This window comes from Formica exsecta, unplaced genomic scaffold (assembly GCF_003651465.1).
Source record: "Formica exsecta isolate Colony F162 unplaced genomic scaffold, ASM365146v1 scaffold500, whole genome shotgun sequence".
Taxonomy (NCBI): domain Eukaryota; kingdom Metazoa; phylum Arthropoda; class Insecta; order Hymenoptera; family Formicidae; genus Formica; species Formica exsecta.
The window spans coordinates 669,704-697,677 of record NW_021852243.1 but is presented as its reverse complement, the minus strand read 5'-3'; the positions used below and the strand labels follow the sequence as shown (position 1 = coordinate 697,677).

Here is a 27,974-nt window from a genome sequence, read left to right as displayed (position 1 = left end):
AATATCACGAATTTTATTTATGTATTAAAAAATTTATTTGTTTTAATTGCATTTTCTCCTTCGTGTAATTTTTCCCTAGAGGCGGAAACATGAAAAATTTTGCTGCCATTTATTTATTCCTAGAGGAAAGTTACTGAACGCAAGAAGTGCAACTAAAACACAGTTGGTAGATGTGATATATCTCTTCGATACTATCGAAAAGCGATATTGCGATTCTCGAATTTTGAATCGCGAGAATCACAAAGTACATCGTGACCGATCGTGGAGTTGCATTCATACGTTGCTGCATATTTTTCGTAATTATTTTTGTCTAAAAAAGTGAATTTTGTACACGAAAAGTTATCGTGAGTGTTTCGTAAAGTGTTTATCGTAACGTGAACATTGTGTACAATCACTATTATTCGACAATATCGTTATTTCGACATCAGTGATCCGCCTCTGTGCGCTGGAATCAACGGACTTTCCTTTTCCCACATATCACGTCGTTATTTTCTGATTTTCTCGCCGGAATAATATAGTGGAATCGCAATTGACGTATAGTCATCATCAAGTATGTGCACATTATTTTTTATAACTAATTGCGCGACGATATTATTTTTGCTTGTAAGAAATCTTTAAGTTTCTCTATGTATGTATGTGTGCGTGTATATATATATATATATGTGTGTGTGTGTGTGTGTGTGTGTGTGTGGTGTGGTGTGTGTGTGTGTGTGTGTGTTGTACGAAATTATTAATTTTTTGTCTGAAAATATATATAATATATTTTCCGCAGGATCACTTGCTACTCTGTTATGATTATTCTAATAATTATAATAAATGAAATTAATATATTAAATAAAAAAGAATGTAATTTGTCAAGATTCTTGAATTATCCGCGAATCGGCTCTGCTTGTCAATCGCAAAACTTTATTCAGAATGACGAGTCGAATAGATAATATTACTTTATCGATGTCACCACATCAGAAAAAAACCTGAGAGACGTCACGGTCCTGACGGCAAATGTAAAATAGCAGAACTCTGTCGATGAAACGGAATTTTTAAATGCCAATATAGTGTGTACAATCTTCTTTAAAGTCACACTGTTTGACTCTTAGGTTATGATTATCATCGATGTAAAGTTCATCTTTACATTTCTGTCTTAGTTTGCATCTATTTAGGTAATCTATTCAATTATTATAATAAAATATTGCTTAATTCTTTTTTTTTTCAAATTAATTTAAGTTTCTTTATTCTATAAAAGATGTTGATTTCTATAAGAATATAAAGAGGAGAAATTTTATAATGAAACTGCTGGAAAAAACATACCATTATTTATATACAATAAAAAATGTTTTTTTGCGTGTAATAGCTGAGTATTTTAGTATAGAGAATTTTTGGTTGAAATGTAGTTTATACATTTTATTAAAAAAAAGACATTTGTATATATACATTATGCTGCTAGCATCATACAAACCACAAATATACTTTTATAAGGAAACTAATTTATTTAACAGACACAAGAAAACTTTAAAATGAAGAGAAGCTTACGAAGCAAGCGTAATCAGCCAATAATTGAATTATCAGATTCAGATGATGAGGAACATAAGACTAACTACCAACTACTAACAATATCTGAAGATGAAGACTATACAATGGAAGATAGTAAAACAAAAAAGAAAATTATAGAGAATAATAAGGAGTCAACGAAGAAGAAGATAAAGAAAAGTATGCAGAATGTTGTTAAATCTAGAAAAAAAAGAAATCAAGAAGAAAATTTAGAAACATTTAGTAATAAGAAGCCAAAACTAGAAGAATCATCATTTGATGATTATTCAGATGCAGTAGTATTGCAACAAAATCAGAAAGATTTTATCAAAACTGATATGAAGCAAGATACCAAAATTAAAGAAAAATTAAATTCCAGTTTTTTACAATGCATGGAATGGACAATTGTTGATTACATAAGTGAAATCAATAAAGTAGATGAATATATTGTGAACAATGTAGTAAAGCTTTTTGAACAGGACAACACTATACCTTTTATCGCAAGATACAGAAAAAATAAGACTAGATGTATGGAAGCCGATCAGTTGAGAGCACTTAAAGAGAGTTTTGAGGAAGCCAGAATTATTAAACAACGTGCTGCAACAATCTTAAAAACCATTGATAAATCAGGGAAATGGTCACCAGAAATTCACTCTATTATCACATCTGCAAAATCTCTCGCCGATCTGGAAGATATTTATGCCTTATATAAGCCAACATCAAAACGACTTCTGGCAGAGAGAGCGAGAGAGTTGGGCTTGGAAAGTATTAGCAATGCTGTTTTACACGGACAGGAAATAACTCTATTAGCATCTCTGATAAATGAAGAAAAAGAAGGCTTGCGAAATGAGCAACAAGTGAGAAATGGTATTATACACATAATAGTGGATGTTATTACCAAGGATAAAAAGGTTTTTGATGCAGTGACATTTTTTCGGAGAACATCTATCATTTACATACAAACATCGCAGTGTAAAGCAGCAGAAGATTTGAACAATGCAAATGAGCAGAAGTATAAACTATATTTTAATTTTAAATCAAGTCAGAATACTATTAAGCCATATCACATATTGGCCATTAATCGAGCTGAATCGCAAAAGATTATCAGTGTGAAAATTATAGTTCCGGATACTTTTGAACATTCATTCAAGGACTTTTGTCTATCACAATACACATCTCAGCAACAGCTTACAGGAAATATAACAAAGTTGCATCGGGATTTACTCAGCGATAGTATTGATTACGCTTATAAGAAAGTGATTAAACCTCAGGTGATACGTCGAGTACGGAGTGAGATGAAGGAAACAGCGGAAAAGGCATCTATACAGGTATTCGCGACTAATGTTAAGCAATTGTTACTCGTTCCTCCTGTACGAGGTAAGATTATTCTCGGTATAGACCCGGGTTATTATCACGGGTGTAAACTCGCTGTTATATCGGAACACGGTAACGTTCTCGAGACAACTGTGATATATCCTCACAAGAATGATTCTTCATTTCCCATTGCGTCTAATAGTTTGGCGAAGTTAGTGAACAAGTATAAATGCACCGTATTAGCTCTGGGAAACGCTACAGCATGCAGAAAAACTGAATTTTTTTTAACAAGGATGATTCAATCGAAGATGTTTGGTTCATTAGACGTGACATATACCATTGTTGACGAATCTGGAGCATCAATTTACAGTTGTAATTCTGAAGCAAAATCAGAATTCCCGGATCTCGATCCAAATCTGGTGTCGGCTATCTCAATAGCCAGACGCTTGCAGGATCCACTTGCGGAATTAGTTAAAATAGAACCGAAGCATTTAGGAGTCGGGATGTATCAGCATGATCTTCCTGAAAAACAATTGATGAATGCGTTGGATGAAGTTAGTATAAAAATTTGTTATTTGATAATAATTACATAAATAAATATTAAGATATGAAGAGAGTTTTGAATATTATATATATAATATTTGCTATTAGACAAAGGATAATTTTTAAGAACAATTTTTTTTTTATAGATGTGCGAAATTGATCTTTCTTTTAGCGATAATTTTAAAATAGATTTGAATAAATAATGGTGCAATAAATCATTATATATCATATTTTTGCTAAAAAAAAGATTATTGCAGGTTATCACAGAAGTTGTGAGTTTTGTAGGAGTCGATGTCAATACAGCATCCCAATGCCTTCTGCGAAGAGTAGCCGGTCTCACAAATTCTAGAGCTGCAAACATCATAGAATGGCGAATTAAACACGGATCATTCAGGAATAGAGAACAATTGTTAAACGTGAAGGGTATCGGCAAGAAAACGTTTGAACAGTGCGCTGGATTCATAAGAATTCGACCGGAAACAGCAATGATTAATGAAACCACGACAAACGAGAATAAAAAATCTAAGAGTGATCTTAATCTCTTGGATCAAACGTGGATCCATCCGGAATCGTATGCGATAGCGAATAAATTCCTAAAACACTGTCAATGCAAGTTAGACAATCTTGGTTCTCCGGCATTTATCGAACAAATAAATTCACACGCGAAAACAGGATGTGCCAAATTAGCTGCGCAATTCGGTACCGACGAGACTACTATGGAGATTATAATTAAAGCTCTGACCATGAAAAAAGACGAGGATATACGATTAAAGTCGAATTATCCGCTGTTTCGCATCGGCGTGCGAAGTATCAATGATTTGAGCGTCGGTACCATATTAACCGGTATCGTGCGAAATGTCACGCATTTTGGAACTTTTGTAGACGTGGGCGTCGAAAAGGAAGGATTGATACATATTACACGTATGAAACATGAGACTCTGCATGTAGGCCAACATGTAGAAGTAAAGGTAATCAATGTCGAAGTGGCATCCAGCAGAATCGGTCTTGAATTAATGAGGACATTATAAGTAATCGAATTATTCTTTCCGGAATTACGATAAAGACCTTTCGTTACATTGATGTAAGAATGTTTATATCAGGAATACAATGTGTTTTATTTTGCTTATATATATATAGGTTGCTTTATGTGTGTTTGTATTAAAATTATAAAAAAGAAATGATAAAAACTGCCATACTTTTGCACCGATCTAATGTCCGAGTTAATAACATCGCGTAACAATATGTTTATGATATAACGTGTTATGATATGTTTATGATGTAACATGATAAAACATTTGTAACAACATTAAACTATTATATTAGCCATGTGATATTTATATTAAGTGAAAAAAAGTATGCGTTCATTGCATTGGTGATAAATATATATTTCTATAAATAATATTTATGTTCTAGATTTAATTAAAAATACTTGACTTTATATATTAAACTAAATATAAGTGCTGTAATGTAACAATAATAAATATGTATAATTTCGTATTAAAAAATAGTAGTAAACATAGATGGATATATGTATGTGTATATATATATATAATCATACGTGTGTATTTTACGCACACATTTCACGATTTTACTATCTTATATTACTATCTAATGTTATTCTTTTACTTAAATACTTGGGGTTTGTGTCTACTTCTTATTCTTGTTGCATTACAACAAGAGCTTCTCGTGGGGATAGTTTATCCCAGAAAAATGGATTCCACTCTCTTTATATCGTGTAACGCGACCGTCCAAAACGGGAACTCTATATGCACGGTTGCAGAGAGTTCGCAAAACGAATTCCAGTCACGTGCTAACGTGCCTTTTCCCCTGTTGCTAGCAAAAGTACGGTCTGCAACGATCTACAAGGGAAGTGAGGGGAGGGTGTATACCGCATTGGATGCTGCAGGAAGAAGATCGCAATTGCGACAGACCGACAATCGCGGTTAAACCTCTTATTTTTCAACCCGGATTTTCTTCTTCTCGATGTTTTATAAAAGATTAATATATATTAATTAATCTCAATTTCTGTTTATCGATAATAATAAAAGCTAAAGACCGCGCTATTAAAGTTTTACTTAAATATTACTATTACTTAATAAAATATAAATAAAAGATACAATTGGACGATTCAAATCGCAAGATAGTTAAAATTATCTAAGTTACATAATATATTATCATTTTTCCTATTTTTTTTTTTAACTGAGTTTCTTGAAAGTTTTATATAAAAAAAAATGTATATTTTTTTTACTTTGAATCACTTCTTCATTTGGACCATAACACCAATAACAGGATATCGTCCTGTACACGGTAGAGCTCAATTGGCATGCGGTGGCGATATGACGAGGATTTTATTTCGTTATTGTATTCTCATACCTGATTATTCCCGAAACACACTCCTTCGTTTCGCCTCGCCTGAAAGTTTTAGCATGCAATCTGCGAATTCTATCCCGCTATCGGGAAAGTTCAGGCGCATACCATTCCGCTCTGTCCGCTGTTGTCTCGAATCACGAACATTTTGTATGGAAAATACACCGTGTATATACTAAATAGCTCGCTTTAGATCGAATTTAAAAATACGCGTGTGCTTCTTGCGATAAATCTGTATTCTGCATTATTTTCGCGATCGAAGCAAAAATCTTTTGGTTTTTCTAATCACAATCTCGACTAAATATGTATTAATTAATCCTTTCAGGCACGATGTATCAAATATGATGTATAAAAGGTGACAAAATTAAAAAAAGAGGTTGATGCTGTAGGATATTTTTAGGGAGAAGGATAATAGTTTTTTCTTAAAGAATATTTTTATGTTTGATTAAATCAACTAATAAATCAAAATTATGTGTGTACAAGATTACTTAAAATAAAATAATATACAGGTTGCTCTAAATTAAAAATGAATCGAAGAAAAAAATTGTCTTAAATGTGTATATGTACAGAATAGTTTACATTATGACTATAATATTCATAATGTTTCTACTCATTTTGGAAAATAATGTGAAAGATTATTTGAGGATTAACATATAATTAAGTCAAAATTAGCATTTCCATATTTCACATTTTAATAAATATTTAGCATTACCGAATATTTATTAAAATGTGAAATATGGCAGAGTTTACATTCTCATTCACTCGGTATCAAGTAGAGTCTATCAACGTCATTCATGGAATAATGCACACAATTTTTATCATTCAATCGGATAGATCATAATCGAAGCTATAGATAAAATGCAAACAGCAAAACGTGTATTCCGTAGAAAGGATATATAATCCAGAAATATACGTATGTAAGTGTATGTGTGTATATATGTCGAACGAAGGGAAAACGAAATGTTCACTACACGAAACGAGTTGGAAAACGAGAACCATATAGGATAAAATCTATTGTTCTCTCGCAATTGTATCTTGGATTCGCGTATGAATTGGATTGATAACTCATATAAAAAAATAGATTTATGATGATTTTTTATTAGAAACATACACACATACATACAAAATCTTAAATTAAAATAAAAAGTTATCATATGTCATATTTTTTTATATTTTTAATATTTTAATAATTTCAATTTCTTTTGCAAATCGATGATTTGTATATTATAATTTCCGGAAGACTAAATAAAATATATTTATATCAAATCTCTCATTTCTATTTTGTATATTTTCGAAAAAATTTGGGAATTTGTTTTTTAAATAAATTTTCCACGATTTTTTAGCGGATTATATGATCGCGCGTAGAAATGCAAGTTAGATATAACCAATTATCTCCGAGAGAGAGAGAAAGAGAAATCAGCTGTGAAATTGAAAAATTATTTATAAAATATAATATGATAAATTCTTTGTACAAAAAATGTTTCAGTATTGGTTCGTATATTGAATATTGAACATCGATTTAACTTTGTACATATACCAACCTTGGCATTGAATTCTCCGGGTCTTCCGTGTGCTTTTTCCACCCGTATCTACCCTTTATTTTCCGGGAAGCTTTTCATACCCGTCGTTTTTCTCCCTCTTTTCATGCGTTCCATTGTTAGACTAGACGCTTTGAAACTACTTTTCACCCTCAGGGATCTGTCTATTCGCGTAACCGAGTAATAACCTCTGGTATTTTGTTGCTGCTAGGCATCGAAGCGATTTTACATCTATATTACTTTTGTGAAAAGAATATTTAAGCTTTCCATTTGACCATTGCGATTTTTTACTGTCCTTAAATTTTACTGTCCTTAAATTTTACTGTCCTTAAATTTTATTTATGTCTGGCAAATTGTATAAATGTTTTACATTTAATATCTTTGTAATTAATTTATAAATTATAGATCTCTCTCTCTCTCTCTCTCTCTCTCTCTGTAACAAAATGAAAACACAGATATTAGTAATAGCTAACATATTACATGATATTTTTTTAAAGCAACTAATTTTACCCATAAAAAACAACATAAAATTTACTATCTGCAATATTTGAGTATAATTGTTTCCGAAAAGATCAAAAGAAAAATGAAAAATGTTCGTAATTTATATGCATACTTTTAAAATCAAAAATGAAAAATGTTCGTAATTTATATGCATACTTTTAAAATCAAAAATGAAAAATGTTCGTAATTTATATGCATACTTTTAAAATCAAAAATGAAAAATGTTCGTAATTTATATGCATACTTTTAAAATCAAAAATGAAAAATGTTCGTAATTTATATGCATACTTTTAAAATCAAAAATGAAAAATGTTCGTAATTTATATGCATACTTTTAAAATCAAAAATGAAAAATGTTCGTAATTTATATGCATACTTTTAAAATCAAAAATGAAAAATGTTCGTAATTTATATGCATACTTTTAAAATCAAAAATGAAAAATGTTCGTAATTTATATGCATACTTTTAAAATCAAAAATGAAAAATGTTCGTAATTTATATGCATACTTTTAAAATCAAAAATGAAAAATGTTCGTAATTTATATGCATACTTTTAAAATCAAAAATGAAAAATGTTCGTAATTTATATGCATACTTTTAAAATCAAAAATGAAAAATGTTCGTAATTTATATGCATACTTTTAAAATCAAAAATGAAAAATGTTCGTAATTTATATGCATACTTTTAAAGTCAAATGCATAATTAATTATCTATGTGTATGTATGTATGTATGTTTATTCTTATTGCCCAACTAAAAAAAAAATTTATTGAGATAAACACTACAATTTATTAATAAAAATAATTTTATAGCGAAGAGAGAAAAAAAATCCAGAGAAGTATATAACGAGAAATTTTAAATATTAATATTTAATCGCATTAATATTTAATTTTACTAAAGAGATGTATTGATTATTATTTATAATCTGAGCAAAAGTCGAAACTAGTATTTCTCTTTTGATGACCCCTCTACAGAAAGCGAGAGGTATACTATGACAAGTACTATAAATACATTATAACACGTGTACTAGAACCCAAAGACAGATATTGATTTTGTCAGCGCATTGCTTAAATAATAAATTTTTATTATGTTTCTCCATATATATATATGCTATTACACATGCAGATTTTTTATAAATGTACATACAATATCATATAAATTTTTGATATATTCCATAATTATTATTTTAAAAGTGCTTATATAACAAAGCTCGATACTAAATCAATATACATGATCAAAAACAAACTTTATCCAAATTGCTATTTTTGTATTTTTTATTATATGAGATGTATGTTTCATGTAAATACATCTGCTGCTCATTCCGAAAACATTCTGAAAATCTCTCGTACAATAAAACTTGAAAAAATTGCGTTAAAAAATGTTTCCTGAAATGCGAAACCATTTTAATTATATTATGTTATATATAAAATATACATATATATTTTTATTATATTATTCATAATATTTAAATACTCAAGAATTTTATTATACGATAAAATTATTTGACTAGAAATTATTGCTAGATAATTTAGAAAGTCGTTGAAATACATTACACGCACCGTAATTTAACTAATAGCTGTTACGCAAATTATATTAATAATAAAATAATGCATTACTTTAATCATGACTGTACAACGTTACATTTGCGAAAGTGTAAAGTGTGTATGTGCTTGGTAATATATGGTGGATTGTAATCATCAAGAATCCTTGTTTAGCCATATGTCGTGCACCAATTTGCGTCATGGTAATTGTCCGCGAAATTTAATCGCGTTATTGGGAGAAATTTTCCCATTGACAGTTGCGTTGCGTGACGGTTCTCCAATTAAATATCCTGACTGGCAGCAGCAAATTTGCTCAACTGTGGTTTATGCAAATGTAATTTCGATCGAAAATATCGGAACTCACTCAAATCGTGTCGAATGTAAATACAACAAATTCTCCAAAAATCCAGCAACCTCTTAGCCTCTTTTTATTAAAAATGTTTAACAGAGATATTAAAAATATATCTTTAAATATTACTATTTTTTGGCATATTTTTTAATCGCTTTTATCATGTATTTATCTGATAAAGCTTTTTTATTCTGTTTGCAAATATTCCTATGTAAATTAAAATTAAAAATATTAAAGGAGAACTTTTTAGATACTTTAAATAGAGTAAAAGATTAATATATGATACAAACATGTAAAATGACATTTTAATACTTATATGATGGTACAAATTAATAGTGTTTGTATACAATAGTAATATAATACATAATCTACCTATACATAATCATATATAATGTCGAGAAAAATTTTTAGTCCCCAATTCCGGAACAATTCGCGGCGAAACACTTTATTATAAATTTATTCAGAACATTTAGAAACAATCTAATCTATCTAATATTCATTATTATCAATTAATATATTTTCTATTAATGTTTTTATTATCTTATTATTATCTAGTGGCAATTTTTTAAAGTAAAACGCTATTTCGCGCTTTATGCCCTTAATAATTGTAAAATTACATCTCTAAAAGCAAACAACAAAATCGCAATGTAGTTACACGAAAAGAAATAGTCACCCGTCTGCTACGCCACTGGACAGAATATTGATCGAGAGGGTGCAGAGAGGACCTTACTCCGGGGAGCGAGTCGTGAGCCAACCCTTACATAGGCTGTCTCGCATACTCGCATTATGCCTCGGATAGTACTTGTGACGAAATCAGGATCATTAGGATGGAATGTTAATGTTTTTACGCTTCTCGTTACATCGCTGACATCGCCCGTGTAGTCGTCTTGCGAAATATAATCAGTTACTACTATATGTCGTGTCATACATATAGTGTTCAATAAATCGCGTAGTAAGAAATAATTCTTTAGAACATAGAATAATATTTTTATTAGTCGCGTAGTTTTGGAAAAAAAAATATTTTGAACATGGGAGTGATATATCTGTCTGATATATATTATGTTTATTTTAATATATGTGCATACGTCTATTATTTAGAAAGATATTTATGTGTGTTATGTGTATGTACCTATAAAATTTATTTACACGACAATACGTATTTATTATGATTTCAGCAACTGACATCGTTGTAAATTTTCATCAATCATTCGAAATGATAAAACAGAACAATCGAAAATATTCTAAAATGACGTTTGGATCTTGTAATGTTTTAATTGCAGACAATTATTGGAGAATAATTGTATTTTTATCGACATAGTTGTATCAGTATATAATTAAACAGACAGATGCTAAATTCATATATATATTCAATACTATTTTTTTTTTTAATTATGTAAATAATAAAACAAGAGAATATTACATATTCTTAATTTATTTAACCGCATAATTGTACTGAATATACATTTTTTTTTTTAATTTATTCTAATAATAATAATATATAAAAAATTTATAATATTAATGTTTTATTTAAACGTCAAACGCATTTCAATTATTCGTTGTAATCTCCATATCGTTCGCTGTAGTCTTCCCTCCTTCCCTATCTCTCCCATATAAAATAAGCTCGACTGAGGATTAAGATGCTAACTGAAACCTTGAAACGGATTGATATCTGTTTGCCGGTTGTCGGAGTTTGTCAATTTCAATCTTCTAGGTTGACCCGTCCCTTTCGTTCGGTAGCAATCGGGGTTTTGCTTCTTTTGAGAATCATTACGAGCACCTGTACCACTACCGGAATTATCTCTCTTTTGACAGGAGACAAAGGGGCGCAGAGAGAATAGAAACCGTCACCTTGATGCTCGTGGTGAACCACGATAATTGGATCAACCCACCTCGAGTCGCGACTGAAATTAAGTAACCTCCGGCGTGGTACGCGCGTATTCCTGGCGACGGGTTGACGATTTCGTCGGAAACATCCTGAAAAACTCGCCCAACACTGGAAAATAATGTTAGTGCGCGAAAATGAAGCAGTCGAGAATACAGAATACAGTATACAACAAAATTAACATGTTTTATTCGAGTATGGAAAAACAAATCGTCTAAAATAAAATGTCATTGTGTATATCGAATAGTATTGTATCACATAATTTGTGTCAAATATGTTAAAATACTTTTACATACGCAAGATGAAAAACATTAAATTATGTATAAAAAAATCGCACATGATATTTTATCAATAAAGACAACATCCGTGAAAGCAGTAGTAGTGGATCGTAGAAAGATAAAGCTCGTTAAACCATGCTAAAATTTTTCTCTGCCATTTTCTTTCATCTTCACTTTAAAAAGCAAAGAGTTATAGCCCGTCTCAGTTTCTAGAATCATCCAGTATAAGCCAACGGCGTGTCGTATATATATCAGGACGAAAATATTTTTCCCGGTAATATAAATATTACATCTCGTTATACGTTGGCGTTACGCGAACTCGGCTAAGAAAGGACTTAAGCTGTTAGAATGGCAGGGCCGTAAAAAAAGCAAGCGGAAAAAGCTTCTCCGGTACGACGAAAGCGCTTTGTGAAACCGCGGCTTGTGGCATGGAAAAGCCACCCGAGAAAGGCAATTTGTACAGTGTGCTTAAGTTTCATATATTACTTATAACGTCATCACTTTCCAACGGGAACAACTAATTGTATAATGTAAAGTCATAAGACGTCATACAGCTACTTTTCGTGTATGGATTTTTTGTCCAATTTGAAATTGATTATTCCTTAACGAAAACCGATAGTTCCAAAGTTACAAATGATTGAAATTAAGCTTTTCGGGAATTAAGCTTTAGAAGAGTGCAAAAGAATAATAAAACCTTTTTTCCTACTTAATTTCAAATGATCTTTATTTAAACAAAGAGAGAGAGAGAGAGAGAGAGAGAGAGAGAGAGAGAGAGATCTATAATTTATAAATTAATTACAAAGATATTAAATGTAAAACATTTATACAATTTGCCAGACATAAATAAAATTTAAGGACAGTAAAATTTAAGGACAGTAAAAAATCGCAATGGTCAAATGGAAAGCTTAAATATTCTTTTCACAAAAGTAATATAGATGTAAAATCGCTTCGATGCCTAGCAGCAACAAAATACCAGAGGTTATTACTCGGTTACGCGAATAGACAGATCCCTGAGGGTGAAAAGTAGTTTCAAAGCGTCTAGTCTAACAATGGAACGCATGAAAAGAGGGAGAAAAACGACGGGTATGAAAAGCTTCCCGGAAAATAAAGGGTAGATACGGGTGGAAAAAGCACACGGAAGACCCGGAGAATTCAATGCCAAGGTTGGTATATGTACAAAGTTAAATCGATGTTCAATATTCAATATACGAACCAATACTGAAACATTTTTTGTACAAAGAATTTATCATATTATATTTTATAAATAATTTTTCAATTTCACAGCTGATTTCTCTTTCTCTCTCTCTCGGAGATAATTGGTTATATCTAACTTGCATTTCTACGCGCGATCATATAATCCGCTAAAAAATCGTGGAAAATTTATTTAAAAAACAAATTCCCAAATTTTTTCGAAAATATACAAAATAGAAATGAGAGATTTGATATAAATATATTTTATTTAGTCTTCCGGAAATTATAATATACAAATCATCGATTTGCAAAAGAAATTGAAATTATTAAAATATTAAAAATATAAAAAAATATGACATATGATAACTTTTTATTTTAATTTAAGATTTTGTATGTATGTGTGTATGTTTCTAATAAAAAATCATCATAAATCTATTTTTTTATATGAGTTATCAATCCAATTCATACGCGAATCCAAGATACAATTGCGAGAGAACAATAGATTTTATCCTATATGGTTCTCGTTTTCCAACTCGTTTCGTGTAGTGAACATTTCGTTTTCCCTTCGTTCGACATATATACACACATACACTTACATACGTATATTTCTGGATTATATATCCTTTCTACGGAATACACGTTTTGCTGTTTGCATTTTATCTATAGCTTCGATTATGATCTATCCGATTGAATGATAAAAATTGTGTGCATTATTCCATGAATGACGTTGATAGACTCTACTTGATACCGAGTGAATGAGAATGTAAACTCTGCCATATTTCACATTTTAATAAATATTTAGCATTACCGAATATTTATTAAAATGTGAAATATGGCAGAGTTTACATTCTCATTCACTCGGTATCAAGTAGAGTCTATCAACGTCATTCATGGAATAATGCACACAATTTTTATCATTCAATCGGATAGATCATAATCGAAGCTATAGATAAAATGCAAACAGCAAAACGTGTATTCCGTAGAAAGGATATATAATCCAGAAATATACGTATGTAAGTGTATGTGTGTATATATGTCGAACGAAGGGAAAACGAAATGTTCACTACACGAAACGAGTTGGAAAACGAGAACCATATAGGATAAAATCTATTGTTCTCTCGCAATTGTATCTTGGATTCGCGTATGAATTGGATTGATAACTCATATAAAAAAATAGATTTATGATGATTTTTTATTAGAAACATACACACATACATACAAAATCTTAAATTAAAATAAAAAGTTATCATATGTCATATTTTTTTATATTTTTAATATTTTAATAATTTCAATTTCTTTTGCAAATCGATGATTTGTATATTATAATTTCCGGAAGACTAAATAAAATATATTTATATCAAATCTCTCATTTCTATTTTGTATATTTTCGAAAAAATTTGGGAATTTGTTTTTTAAATAAATTTTCCACGATTTTTTAGCGGATTATATGATCGCGCGTAGAAATGCAAGTTAGATATAACCAATTATCTCCGAGAGAGAGAGAAAGAGAAATCAGCTGTGAAATTGAAAAATTATTTATAAAATATAATATGATAAATTCTTTGTACAAAAAATGTTTCAGTATTGGTTCGTATATTGAATATTGAACATCGATTTAACTTTGTACATATACCAACCTTGGCATTGAATTCTCCGGGTCTTCCGTGTGCTTTTTCCACCCGTATCTACCCTTTATTTTCCGGGAAGCTTTTCATACCCGTCGTTTTTCTCCCTCTTTTCATGCGTTCCATTGTTAGACTAGACGCTTTGAAACTACTTTTCACCCTCAGGGATCTGTCTATTCGCGTAACCGAGTAATAACCTCTGGTATTTTGTTGCTGCTAGGCATCGAAGCGATTTTACATCTATATTACTTTTGTGAAAAGAATATTTAAGCTTTCCATTTGACCATTGCGATTTTTTACTGTCCTTAAATTTTACTGTCCTTAAATTTTACTGTCCTTAAATTTTACTGTCCTTAAATTTTACTGTCCTTAAATTTTACTGTCCTTAAATTTTACTGTCCTTAAATTTTACTGTCCTTAAATTTTACTGTCCTTAAATTTTACTGTCCTTAAATTTTACTGTCCTTAAATTTTACTGTCCTTAAATTTTACTGTCCTTAAATTTTACTGTCCTTAAATTTTATTTATGTCTGGCAAATTGTATAAATGTTTTACATTTAATATCTTTGTAATTAATTTATAAATTATAGATCTCTCTCTCTCTCTCTCTCTCTCTCTCTCTCTCTCTCTTTGTTTAAATAAAGATCATTTGAAATTAAGTAGGAAAAAAGGTTTTATTATTCTTTTGCACTCTTCTAAAGCTTAATTCCCGAAAAGCTTAATTTCAATCATTTGTAACTTTGGAACTATCGGTTTTCGTTAAGGAATAATCAATTTCAAATTGGACAAAAAATCCATACACGAAAAGTAGCTGTATGACGTCTTATGACTTTACATTATACAATTAGTTGTTCCCGTTGGAAAGTGATGACGTTATAAGTAATATATGAAACTTAAGCACACTGTACAAATTGCCTTTCTCGGGTGGCTTTTCCATGCCACAAGCCGCGGTTTCACAAAGCGCTTTCGTCGTACCGGAGAAGCTTTTTCCGCTTGCTTTTTTTACGGCCCTGCCATTCTAACAGCTTAAGTCCTTTCTTAGCCGAGTTCGCGTAACGCCAACGTATAACGAGATGTAATATTTATATTACCGGGAAAAATATTTTCGTCCTGATATATATACGACACGCCGTTGGCTTATACTGGATGATTCTAGAAACTGAGACGGGCTATAACTCTTTGCTTTTTAAAGTGAAGATGAAAGAAAATGGCAGAGAAAAATTTTAGCATGGTTTAACGAGCTTTATCTTTCTACGATCCACTACTACTGCTTTCACGGATGTTGTCTTTATTGATAAAATATCATGTGCGATTTTTTTATACATAATTTAATGTTTTTCATCTTGCGTATGTAAAAGTATTTTAACATATTTGACACAAATTATGTGATACAATACTATTCGATATACACAATGACATTTTATTTTAGACGATTTGTTTTTCCATACTCGAATAAAACATGTTAATTTTGTTGTATACTGTATTCTGTATTCTCGACTGCTTCATTTTCGCGCACTAACATTATTTTCCAGTGTTGGGCGAGTTTTTCAGGATGTTTCCGACGAAATCGTCAACCCGTCGCCAGGAATACGCGCGTACCACGCCGGAGGTTACTTAATTTCAGTCGCGACTCGAGGTGGGTTGATCCAATTATCGTGGTTCACCACGAGCATCAAGGTGACGGTTTCTATTCTCTCTGCGCCCCTTTGTCTCCTGTCAAAAGAGAGATAATTCCGGTAGTGGTACAGGTGCTCGTAATGATTCTCAAAAGAAGCAAAACCCCGATTGCTACCGAACGAAAGGGACGGGTCAACCTAGAAGATTGAAATTGACAAACTCCGACAACCGGCAAACAGATATCAATCCGTTTCAAGGTTTCAGTTAGCATCTTAATCCTCAGTCGAGCTTATTTTATATGGGAGAGATAGGGAAGGAGGGAAGACTACAGCGAACGATATGGAGATTACAACGAATAATTGAAATGCGTTTGACGTTTAAATAAAACATTAATATTATAAATTTTTTATATATTATTATTATTAGAATAAATTAAAAAAAAAAATGTATATTCAGTACAATTATGCGGTTAAATAAATTAAGAATATGTAATATTCTCTTGTTTTATTATTTACATAATTAAAAAAAAAAATAGTATTGAATATATATATGAATTTAGCATCTGTCTGTTTAATTATATACTGATACAACTATGTCGATAAAAATACAATTATTCTCCAATAATTGTCTGCAATTAAAACATTACAAGATCCAAACGTCATTTTAGAATATTTTCGATTGTTCTGTTTTATCATTTCGAATGATTGATGAAAATTTACAACGATGTCAGTTGCTGAAATCATAATAAATACGTATTGTCGTGTAAATAAATTTTATAGGTACATACACATAACACACATAAATATCTTTCTAAATAATAGACGTATGCACATATATTAAAATAAACATAATATATATCAGACAGATATATCACTCCCATGTTCAAAATATTTTTTTTTCCAAAACTACGCGACTAATAAAAATATTATTCTATGTTCTAAAGAATTATTTCTTACTACGCGATTTATTGAACACTATATGTATGACACGACATATAGTAGTAACTGATTATATTTCGCAAGACGACTACACGGGCGATGTCAGCGATGTAACGAGAAGCGTAAAAACATTAACATTCCATCCTAATGATCCTGATTTCGTCACAAGTACTATCCGAGGCATAATGCGAGTATGCGAGACAGCCTATGTAAGGGTTGGCTCACGACTCGCTCCCCGGAGTAAGGTCCTCTCTGCACCCTCTCGATCAATATTCTGTCCAGTGGCGTAGCAGACGGGTGACTATTTCTTTTCGTGTAACTACATTGCGATTTTGTTGTTTGCTTTTAGAGATGTAATTTTACAATTATTAAGGGCATAAAGCGCGAAATAGCGTTTTACTTTAAAAAATTGCCACTAGATAATAATAAGATAATAAAAACATTAATAGAAAATATATTAATTGATAATAATGAATATTAGATAGATTAGATTGTTTCTAAATGTTCTGAATAAATTTATAATAAAGTGTTTCGCCGCGAATTGTTCCGGAATTGGGGACTAAAAATTTTTCTCGACATTATATATGATTATGTATAGGTAGATTATGTATTATATTACTATTGTATACAAACACTATTAATTTGTACCATCATATAAGTATTAAAATGTCATTTTACATGTTTGTATCATATATTAATCTTTTACTCTATTTAAAGTATCTAAAAAGTTCTCCTTTAATATTTTTAATTTTAATTTACATAGGAATATTTGCAAACAGAATAAAAAAGCTTTATCAGATAAATACATGATAAAAGCGATTAAAAAATATGCCAAAAAATAGTAATATTTAAAGATATATTTTTAATATCTCTGTTAAACATTTTTAATAAAAAGAGGCTAAGAGGTTGCTGGATTTTTGGAGAATTTGTTGTATTTACATTCGACACGATTTGAGTGAGTTCCGATATTTTCGATCGAAATTACATTTGCATAAACCACAGTTGAGCAAATTTGCTGCTGCCAGTCAGGATATTTAATTGGAGAACCGTCACGCAACGCAACTGTCAATGGGAAAATTTCTCCCAATAACGCGATTAAATTTCGCGGACAATTACCATGACGCAAATTGGTGCACGACATATGGCTAAACAAGGATTCTTGATGATTACAATCCACCATATATTACCAAGCACATACACACTTTACACTTTCGCAAATGTAACGTTGTACAGTCATGATTAAAGTAATGCATTATTTTATTATTAATATAATTTGCGTAACAGCTATTAGTTAAATTACGGTGCGTGTAATGTATTTCAACGACTTTCTAAATTATCTAGCAATAATTTCTAGTCAAATAATTTTATCGTATAATAAAATTCTTGAGTATTTAAATATTATGAATAATATAATAAAAATATATAGTGTAAATAAATTTTATAGGTACATACACATAACACACATAAATATCTTTCTAAATAATAGACGTATGCACATATATTAAAATAAACATAATATATATCAGACAGATATATCACTCCCATGTTCAAAATATTTTTTTTTCCAAAACTACGCGACTAATAAAAATATTATTCTATGTTCTAAAGAATTATTTCTTACTACGCGATTTATTGAACACTATATGTATGACACGACATATAGTAGTAACTGATTATATTTCGCAAGACGACTACACGGGCGATGTCAGCGATGTAACGAGAAGCGTAAAAACATTAACATTCCATCCTAATGATCCTGATTTCGTCACAAGTACTATCCGAGGCATAATGCGAGTATGCGAGACAGCCTATGTAAGGGTTGGCTCACGACTCGCTCCCCGGAGTAAGGTCCTCTCTGCACCCTCTCGATCAATATTCTGTCCAGTGGCGTAGCAGACGGGTGACTATTTCTTTTCGTGTAACTACATTGCGATTTTGTTGTTTGCTTTTAGAGATGTAATTTTACAATTATTAAGGGCATAAAGCGCGAAATAGCGTTTTACTTTAAAAAATTGCCACTAGATAATAATAAGATAATAAAAACATTAATAGAAAATATATTAATTGATAATAATGAATATTAGATAGATTAGATTGTTTCTAAATGTTCTGAATAAATTTATAATAAAGTGTTTCGCCGCGAATTGTTCCGGAATTGGGGACTAAAAATTTTTCTCGACATTATATATGATTATGTATAGGTAGATTATGTATTATATTACTATTGTATACAAACACTATTAATTTGTACCATCATATAAGTATTAAAATGTCATTTTACATGTTTGTATCATATATTAATCTTTTACTCTATTTAAAGTATCTAAAAAGTTCTCCTTTAATATTTTTAATTTTAATTTACATAGGAATATTTGCAAACAGAATAAAAAAGCTTTATCAGATAAATACATGATAAAAGCGATTAAAAAATATGCCAAAAAATAGTAATATTTAAAGATATATTTTTAATATCTCTGTTAAACATTTTTAATAAAAAGAGGCTAAGAGGTTGCTGGATTTTTGGAGAATTTGTTGTATTTACATTCGACACGATTTGAGTGAGTTCCGATATTTTCGATCGAAATTACATTTGCATAAACCACAGTTGAGCAAATTTGCTGCTGCCAGTCAGGATATTTAATTGGAGAACCGTCACGCAACGCAACTGTCAATGGGAAAATTTCTCCCAATAACGCGATTAAATTTCGCGGACAATTACCATGACGCAAATTGGTGCACGACATATGGCTAAACAAGGATTCTTGATGATTACAATCCACCATATATTACCAAGCACATACACACTTTACACTTTCGCAAATGTAACGTTGTACAGTCATGATTAAAGTAATGCATTATTTTATTATTAATATAATTTGCGTAACAGCTATTAGTTAAATTACGGTGCGTGTAATGTATTTCAACGACTTTCTAAATTATCTAGCAATAATTTCTAGTCAAATAATTTTATCGTATAATAAAATTCTTGAGTATTTAAATATTATGAATAATATAATAAAAATATATATGTATATTTTATATATAACATAATATAATTAAAATGGTTTCGCATTTCAGGAAACATTTTTTAACGCAATTTTTTCAAGTTTTATTGTACGAGAGATTTTCAGAATGTTTTCGGAATGAGCAGCAGATGTATTTACATGAAACATACATCTCATATAATAAAAAATACAAAAATAGCAATTTGGATAAAGTTTGTTTTTGATCATGTATATTGATTTAGTATCGAGCTTTGTTATATAAGCACTTTTAAAATAATAATTATGGAATATATCAAAAATTTATATGATATTGTATGTACATTTATAAAAAATCTGCATGTGTAATAGCATATATATATATGGAGAAACATAATAAAAATTTATTATTTAAGCAATGCGCTGACAAAATCAATATCTGTCTTTGGGTTCTAGTACACGTGTTATAATGTATTTATAGTACTTGTCATAGTATACCTCTCGCTTTCTGTAGAGGGGTCATCAAAAGAGAAATACTAGTTTCGACTTTTGCTCAGATTATAAATAATAATCAATACATCTCTTTAGTAAAATTAAATATTAATGCGATTAAATATTAATATTTAAAATTTCTCGTTATATACTTCTCTGGATTTTTTTTCTCTCTTCGCTATAAAATTATTTTTATTAATAAATTGTAGTGTTTATCTCAATAAATTTTTTTTTTAGTTGGGCAATAAGAATAAACATACATACATACATACACATAGATAATTAATTATGCATTTGACTTTAAAAGTATGCATATAAATTACGAACATTTTTCATTTTTGATTTTAAAAGTATGCATATAAATTACGAACATTTTTCATTTTTCTTTTGATCTTTTCGGAAACAATTATACTCAAATATTGCAGATAGTAAATTTTATGTTGTTTTTTATGGGTAAAATTAGTTGCTTTAAAAAAATATCATGTAATATGTTAGCTATTACTAATATCTGTGTTTTCATTTTGTTACAGTATTTTTTTCATTGGATCATTCAATAAACTTGGCATTTGGATCTTCTGGATATTTCATCGCTTCCAGTCTTCCACCACTGGGTGAGTAAAAAAATTAGATGCATCATAAAATAAAGATGAGATTAGATTGGCAAAGACATTTCATATTCAACGAGAATTAAAAAAGATAACTAAAAATTAAAAATTATTTTTTTAAAATTATTTAATTCAGTATTATCGAATTTCTTTTAATTGCAATACACAAATGTTTTTGCCAAAATAATTTTCATATAATCTCCGATTTATGCAAAATGTTGCGCAACAAATTTTAATTAAAAAATAACGAAGTTTTTTTTCTAAAGAAAAGCTCTTTATTTCGTTCACGTTCAATTGTTTATAATTTAAAAATTATGGATTTGTCGATATTTTTGTTCAAAATTGTTTTTAATTGAACAATAAAAGTTAGAAATAATAACTCATAAAGTTCGAGAAATTCTATGACTCGTAAAATTGATCGATATTATTTACTGTAATACGCGCATTAATGTTTATTTCGATGTAATATTTCACGTTCATCAGGATTGATTTCGGTCCATGTCCTTTATCGGAAACTTCATTCGTGGAAGACGGTAGCGCGGTAACGACTTTATTAGGGTTATCGACGTGCGCACGTGCCTCACCCTCTGACATTTTAACTCTTGACATGTTCGTTATGGAAAGTGGGCCGCGCCAGCGACGGACGCGGCGCAGTTAATTGCTAATTATCTTACGGTTTTAATCAATCAGTCCGAACGACACATTGTGCAGTCACATGGCAGATGTTGCGCAACTGGTATAGTCCTTTTGCCGTAATCAAGTCCAGATCGTTCGTATAATTGGTCGGTTACGTGATCCCATAAATACACGCCCGCGTCGATTACTCTCGTCGCACACTTGTTACAGTATTACGTGAACTTCATTATTCCGCGTTCGTTGTAATTCAGCGGATACGAGGGTGGAATCTGTGCGCATGAGATCGGTGCGAGAAAGCAGTTCTCGTTGTTGTAGGCGTCGCGCGTCTCTCTTTCTCTCTCTCTCGGCGACGAAATTGCAACCTGACGTCCTGGAAGATATATTTCACGCCTTGTTGCGAGTAAGTGGCTTCTTCCACGCAGGATTAATGCCGTAAGGCGGGCTACGTTATGCATAGCGCATAATACTCGCTCTGCTAATTTATTTTTCACAAAATATTACTAGAGACGCGCGCGCATAAAGTAGAACATATTATTATTAAGAGAAAACAAACATGTACAAGAGGGATGTTGCAAATAAGTTGTATAAAAACATTTCTAATTATTAGATGTTTTTAAATGCTTTTGACGTTGTTTAAATTTTGCTTTCCGTGCGTATATTATGCGTAAAATACAAAAAAAAAAAAACCTTTCATTAATTATAGCAAATACTACGCAACCGTAGCCAAAATACAGTATAAAAAGTGTTTCAACGATGTCTGAAAGAGATATTTTTTAAACTTTTTACGATATTTGGATATTTATGGGTATTTATTTATTTGCTTGAAGGTGTACTTAATAAACAACACGATCGCGTTGGAGGGATGTAAAAAAGTGATGACGCTCATAAATCTGTTACTTTCTTCGGCTTATATAAAGATTCGAAAGATATACATCTAAAAATTTAAAGTACTTGATCTATATCACGTAGCACTTTTTTTATTTAAATACTTGTGTTAATTACCGATCTATGAATATTAATTAACTAATATTAATTAACTAACTAAATATAATATTAATATTAATTTTTCATTTTTCTTTTGATCTTTTCGGAAACAATTATACTCAAATATTGCAGATAGTAAATTTTATGTTGTTTTTTATGGGTAAAATTAGTTGCTTTAAAAAAATATCATGTAATATGTTAGCTATTACTAATATCTGTGTTTTCATTTTGTTACAGTATTTTTTTCATTGGATCATTCAATAAACTTGGCATTTGGATCTTCTGGATATTTCATCGCTTCCAGTCTTCCACCACTGGGTGAGTAAAAAAATTAGATGCATCATAAAATAAAGATGAGATTAGATTGGCAAAGACATTTCATATTCAACGAGAATTAAAAAAGATAACTAAAAATTAAAAATTATTTTTTTAAAATTATTTAATTCAGTATTATCGAATTTCTTTTAATTGCAATACACAAATGTTTTTGCCAAAATAATTTTCATATAATCTCCGATTTATGCAAAATGTTGCGCAACAAATTTTAATTAAAAAATAACGAAGTTTTTTTTCTAAAGAAAAGCTCTTTATTTCGTTCACGTTCAATTGTTTATAATTTAAAAATTATGGATTTGTCGATATTTTTGTTCAAAATTGTTTTTAATTGAACAATAAAAGTTAGAAATAATAACTCATAAAGTTCGAGAAATTCTATGACTCGTAAAATTGATCGATATTATTTACTGTAATACGCGCATTAATGTTTATTTCGATGTAATATTTCACGTTCATCAGGATTGATTTCGGTCCATGTCCTTTATCGGAAACTTCATTCGTGGAAGACGGTAGCGCGGTAACGACTTTATTAGGGTTATCGACGTGCGCACGTGCCTCACCCTCTGACATTTTAACTCTTGACATGTTCGTTATGGAAAGTGGGCCGCGCCAGCGACGGACGCGGCGCAGTTAATTGCTAATTATCTTACGGTTTTAATCAATCAGTCCGAACGACACATTGTGCAGTCACATGGCAGATGTTGCGCAACTGGTATAGTCCTTTTGCCGTAATCAAGTCCAGATCGTTCGTATAATTGGTCGGTTACGTGATCCCATAAATACACGCCCGCGTCGATTACTCTCGTCGCACACTTGTTACAGTATTACGTGAACTTCATTATTCCGCGTTCGTTGTAATTCAGCGGATACGAGGGTGGAATCTGTGCGCATGAGATCGGTGCGAGAAAGCAGTTCTCGTTGTTGTAGGCGTCGCGCGTCTCTCTTTCTCTCTCTCTCGGCGACGAAATTGCAACCTGACGTCCTGGAAGATATATTTCACGCCTTGTTGCGAGTAAGTGGCTTCTTCCACGCAGGATTAATGCCGTAAGGCGGGCTACGTTATGCATAGCGCATAATACTCGCTCTGCTAATTTATTTTTCACAAAATATTACTAGAGACGCGCGCGCATAAAGTAGAACATATTATTATTAAGAGAAAACAAACATGTACAAGAGGGATGTTGCAAATAAGTTGTATAAAAACATTTCTAATTATTAGATGTTTTTAAATGCTTTTGACGTTGTTTAAATTTTGCTTTCCGTGCGTATATTATGCGTAAAATACAAAAAAAAAAAAACCTTTCATTAATTATAGCAAATACTACGCAACCGTAGCCAAAATACAGTATAAAAAGTGTTTCAACGATGTCTGAAAGAGATATTTTTTAAACTTTTTACGATATTTGGATATTTATGGGTATTTATTTATTTGCTTGAAGGTGTACTTAATAAACAACACGATCGCGTTGGAGGGATGTAAAAAAGTGATGACGCTCATAAATCTGTTACTTTCTTCGGCTTATATAAAGATTCGAAAGATATACATCTAAAAATTTAAAGTACTTGATCTATATCACGTAGCACTTTTTTTATTTAAATACTTGTGTTAATTACCGATCTATGAATATTAATTAACTAATATTAATTAACTAACTAAATATAATATTAATATTAATTAACTATAATATTAATATTAATATTAATTAACTAACTATAATATTAATTAACTAACTAAAATTTGTTTTGGAATAAGGAACTATTTTTGGAAAACACAATTAATTTTACAAAAAAGTCTTAACATGAGCGTTTCGGGAAAAATATAAGCGGATATTAACGAATATATTGGCTGTTTGATCTGTTTTAGTTTAAAAGCTATATTGGTTTAAGTTTTTTAAACCATTATACGGTCACGGAGAGTTGCTAATTAATCTACATTCTACACTCGACCGAGTTACGATTTTCAGATACTCAGCAGCGATCATGTTATAACTTTCTGGCCCGCTTTCGACAATGCAAAAAGCGGAAATTACTTTCCTGTATTAAATGCATATGCTCCGATGAGAGCGAGAAAGAGAAAATTTACATCCTGAGAATCTTAGCACATCGAGGACGGAAAGAATTCGCAAGCGAGTGAAAAGCGAGCCTCGTAAGATTATTGTTAGACGCTAGTCAGATGTGGATTATCTACCTGGTGTACAAGTTCATATATATGATTAGACAATTAAATTAATTTATTTATTTAAAAAATCTTAATTATATTTTATGAACTAATATCGATGTTGGTGGTTTTGAAATATCTTGAATAAATGCAGACGTAAATCTAAAAAGAGACTTGAGCAACTTAGAGGAATATATGTATATATTTATAAAAGTCGGCAATATAATAATAGATTTGCGAATCAGACAGAGCAATTTGCTTTATTTGTGGAAACCAACTGTATGCAAATTATATTTGATCAATCATGATGATCAATCGGATCGGTAGTATTTAATTATCTTATCAATATTCATGCGTTATCAGTCTCAATCGCGTATCGTCGTATAATTTCGCTTCCACAAATAAATTGTTTGCAATTTTGCTCTGTCAAAATTGATACGCAAATCTGTTTAATTTTATATGTTAATTGTATAATTTATTCTTTACCTTATATCATCTTCCTTCGAGATTATCTCTTGTCGAGGATCTCAAGACATTTTGATCCGACCAAAATAATCCGTCATTAATTGTTACTACGATAGTATTACGTGGTGCTTTTCTTCCCACGTGTCAAATACGAGAATGAGAAAGAATCCCCACTAATTATCGTTTATGATTCCCGTGGCAAATTATATTCATTGTTACGCATACGCTGTCGAGATTGTGCAAATATATTTTCTCAAACACGCGAGATTGTTGGTTAAACAAAGGCTCGCGCGGTCTATTGTTTGCGATTGCACGGTTTTACGGCTTGATTTCGCGCATACTCTTCGACGTGTCGCGGTACTCGGGGTCGCTTGTTATTTTTTTCTGCCTCAATGAATATTCGAATATCCGCGCGCGAGAGGGTTTGTTTCTCGCCGCAAAAGTAGGATACGCCAGGGAGGGTCGGGGTGGAATAACCCGTTGGTTGCGAGCTATTCCGTCGACAGGGCGTCTAGACGCCGCGGCGCCCGTTTTCAAGCATCAAATGCTTGCGGAAGTGCGGTCGATGCTTCGAGCTTTCTTGCCCCGAGCTTTTGCCGCAGAAATTTTGCCCGCGTCGCATCGTTCGTCGATTTGCGTTGCTCTACTGGCTGCAATTTCTCAGACGGAAAACAGTTTCGCTACGGAGACTGTGGAAAATTCGACCGGAGAAAAAATAACACGGAAAACGTGATGGAGATAAAGATATGTCTTTTAATTAAAAGAATATGTTACTTTGTTAATTATCTGGATTCACGTCTACCTTCCATGTAATGGGATTACTTGTATTAATTTGAAAGTACATTTTTTTTTAATATTAAAATTCTGATGAAATATTACTGATATCTTATTTAAGCGCGATAATGAGGGAAAACGTCGTCGCGTTAGCGCGATATCAATTCATTACTGGGACGCCCCTTACGTATGTGCTAAAGAACGACCAGGCAACCGTGATAACGCGTCTCGTTTTCTTCACATTTCAAGATTTTTTGCCATTATCTTTTATCTTGCAGAATTTCATTTTGCCCGATTAAATCGACAAAAAAACCGTCGTGCGAGTCGCTCCGTACGTGACACTCACGGAGCAAGGAGAGGACGGACAATTTTTTTATTTTTTTTTTTTAATCAGACGATGGTTCTCGCGACAGTGTGCGCTAAGGGCGCCCATTTACGGATCGATTTTAATCTCTGTAAGAGACTCGAGGGAAACGCGCTTATATTCAGATTGGAATTGTTACGTCGCGTCGTGCGCGCGCGTTACACGTGCTGCAGTTGAAATGCATTTAATGGGCGACGGCGCTGCGCTTGAAGGCAGGCCGGTTATAACCCAAGTCAAATGTTTTATACCACCATCACCTTCTCGGCGTGCGTGCGCGCGATCGATCAGATCCGGTTTATGACAGTCGGATCGCCACGGATAATAAGTCCAAGTATCCGAGAGCAGCTCATAAGTCGCGCGTTATAAAGCATTTCGAGCATAAAAGTTTCCGCGTGCGACGTTATATAAACCCGAATAAGATGACGTTATCTGAAATATGAATATGAATAAAATCGAGGAAAGAGAACTAGAGCATGAGAAGGAAGAATGAAAATAAAGAGAGCTTAATTATTCATATAGATATTATTATTGTATTACTGCTGATGTCTCTTTTCCCTCTTTCGTGAAAATTTTAACTATTATGAATAAAATTGGGGAAGAAGTGAGAAAGGAGAAGAACTGGAGGATGAGGAAAAAAGATGAAAATGAAGGAGAATTAACCATTATATGGATATTATTATGAGCGCTGATGTCTTCTTTCTCTTCTCTCTCTCTCTCTCTCTCTCTCTCTCTCTTGCTCTTTTATGAAAATTCTAACTGCCATGAATTCATATGCGTCTAATTTTTTTGGCAACGCTTATCTGCATCATTTAAAGTTTGCTCGTCCTAAATGAACGTAAAATTCCGCGAGTGCACAGCGTCAAAGTAAAACGATCCTCGAGAAGAACGTCGCACAGATTAAAGAACATAAAACTTGGTCGAGGTGTGTAATAAAGCACCTCCCATTCTTTTTTTTTTTTTTTTTTTATCTC

General features: G+C 31.4%; 2 protein-coding genes and 1 long non-coding RNA gene across 3 annotated transcripts in view; all 3 read left to right on the top strand.

Annotated features, from left to right (window-relative positions):
• Positions 1–73: 73 nt before the first annotated feature.
• On the top strand, positions 74–22,608 carry LOC115241586. Its single transcript, XR_003884924.1, has 2 exons — positions 74–550; positions 21,212–22,608. It is a non-coding gene; the product is annotated as an uncharacterized LOC115241586 (long non-coding RNA).
• LOC115241585 (S1 RNA-binding domain-containing protein 1) lies at positions 721–4,780 on the top strand. The gene is made up of 3 exons (XM_029817398.1): positions 721–1,157; positions 1,494–3,392; positions 3,639–4,780. The coding sequence occupies exons 2-3, from the start codon at positions 1,512–1,514 to the stop codon at positions 4,407–4,409; spliced, it is 2,652 nt and encodes an 883-aa protein (XP_029673258.1). The 5' UTR covers positions 721–1,157; positions 1,494–1,511; the 3' UTR covers positions 4,410–4,780.
• Positions 22,609–23,200: 592 nt separating the features above from the next.
• LOC115241598 (ankyrin repeat domain-containing protein 50) overlaps positions 23,201–27,974 on the top strand; it is a 91,994-nt gene continuing 87,220 nt past the window's right edge. Inside the window, exon 1 of the mRNA XM_029817425.1 lies at positions 23,201–23,224. The gene's annotated coding sequence lies outside the window, so the exon portion shown is untranslated. The remainder of the gene's footprint in view (positions 23,225–27,974) is intronic.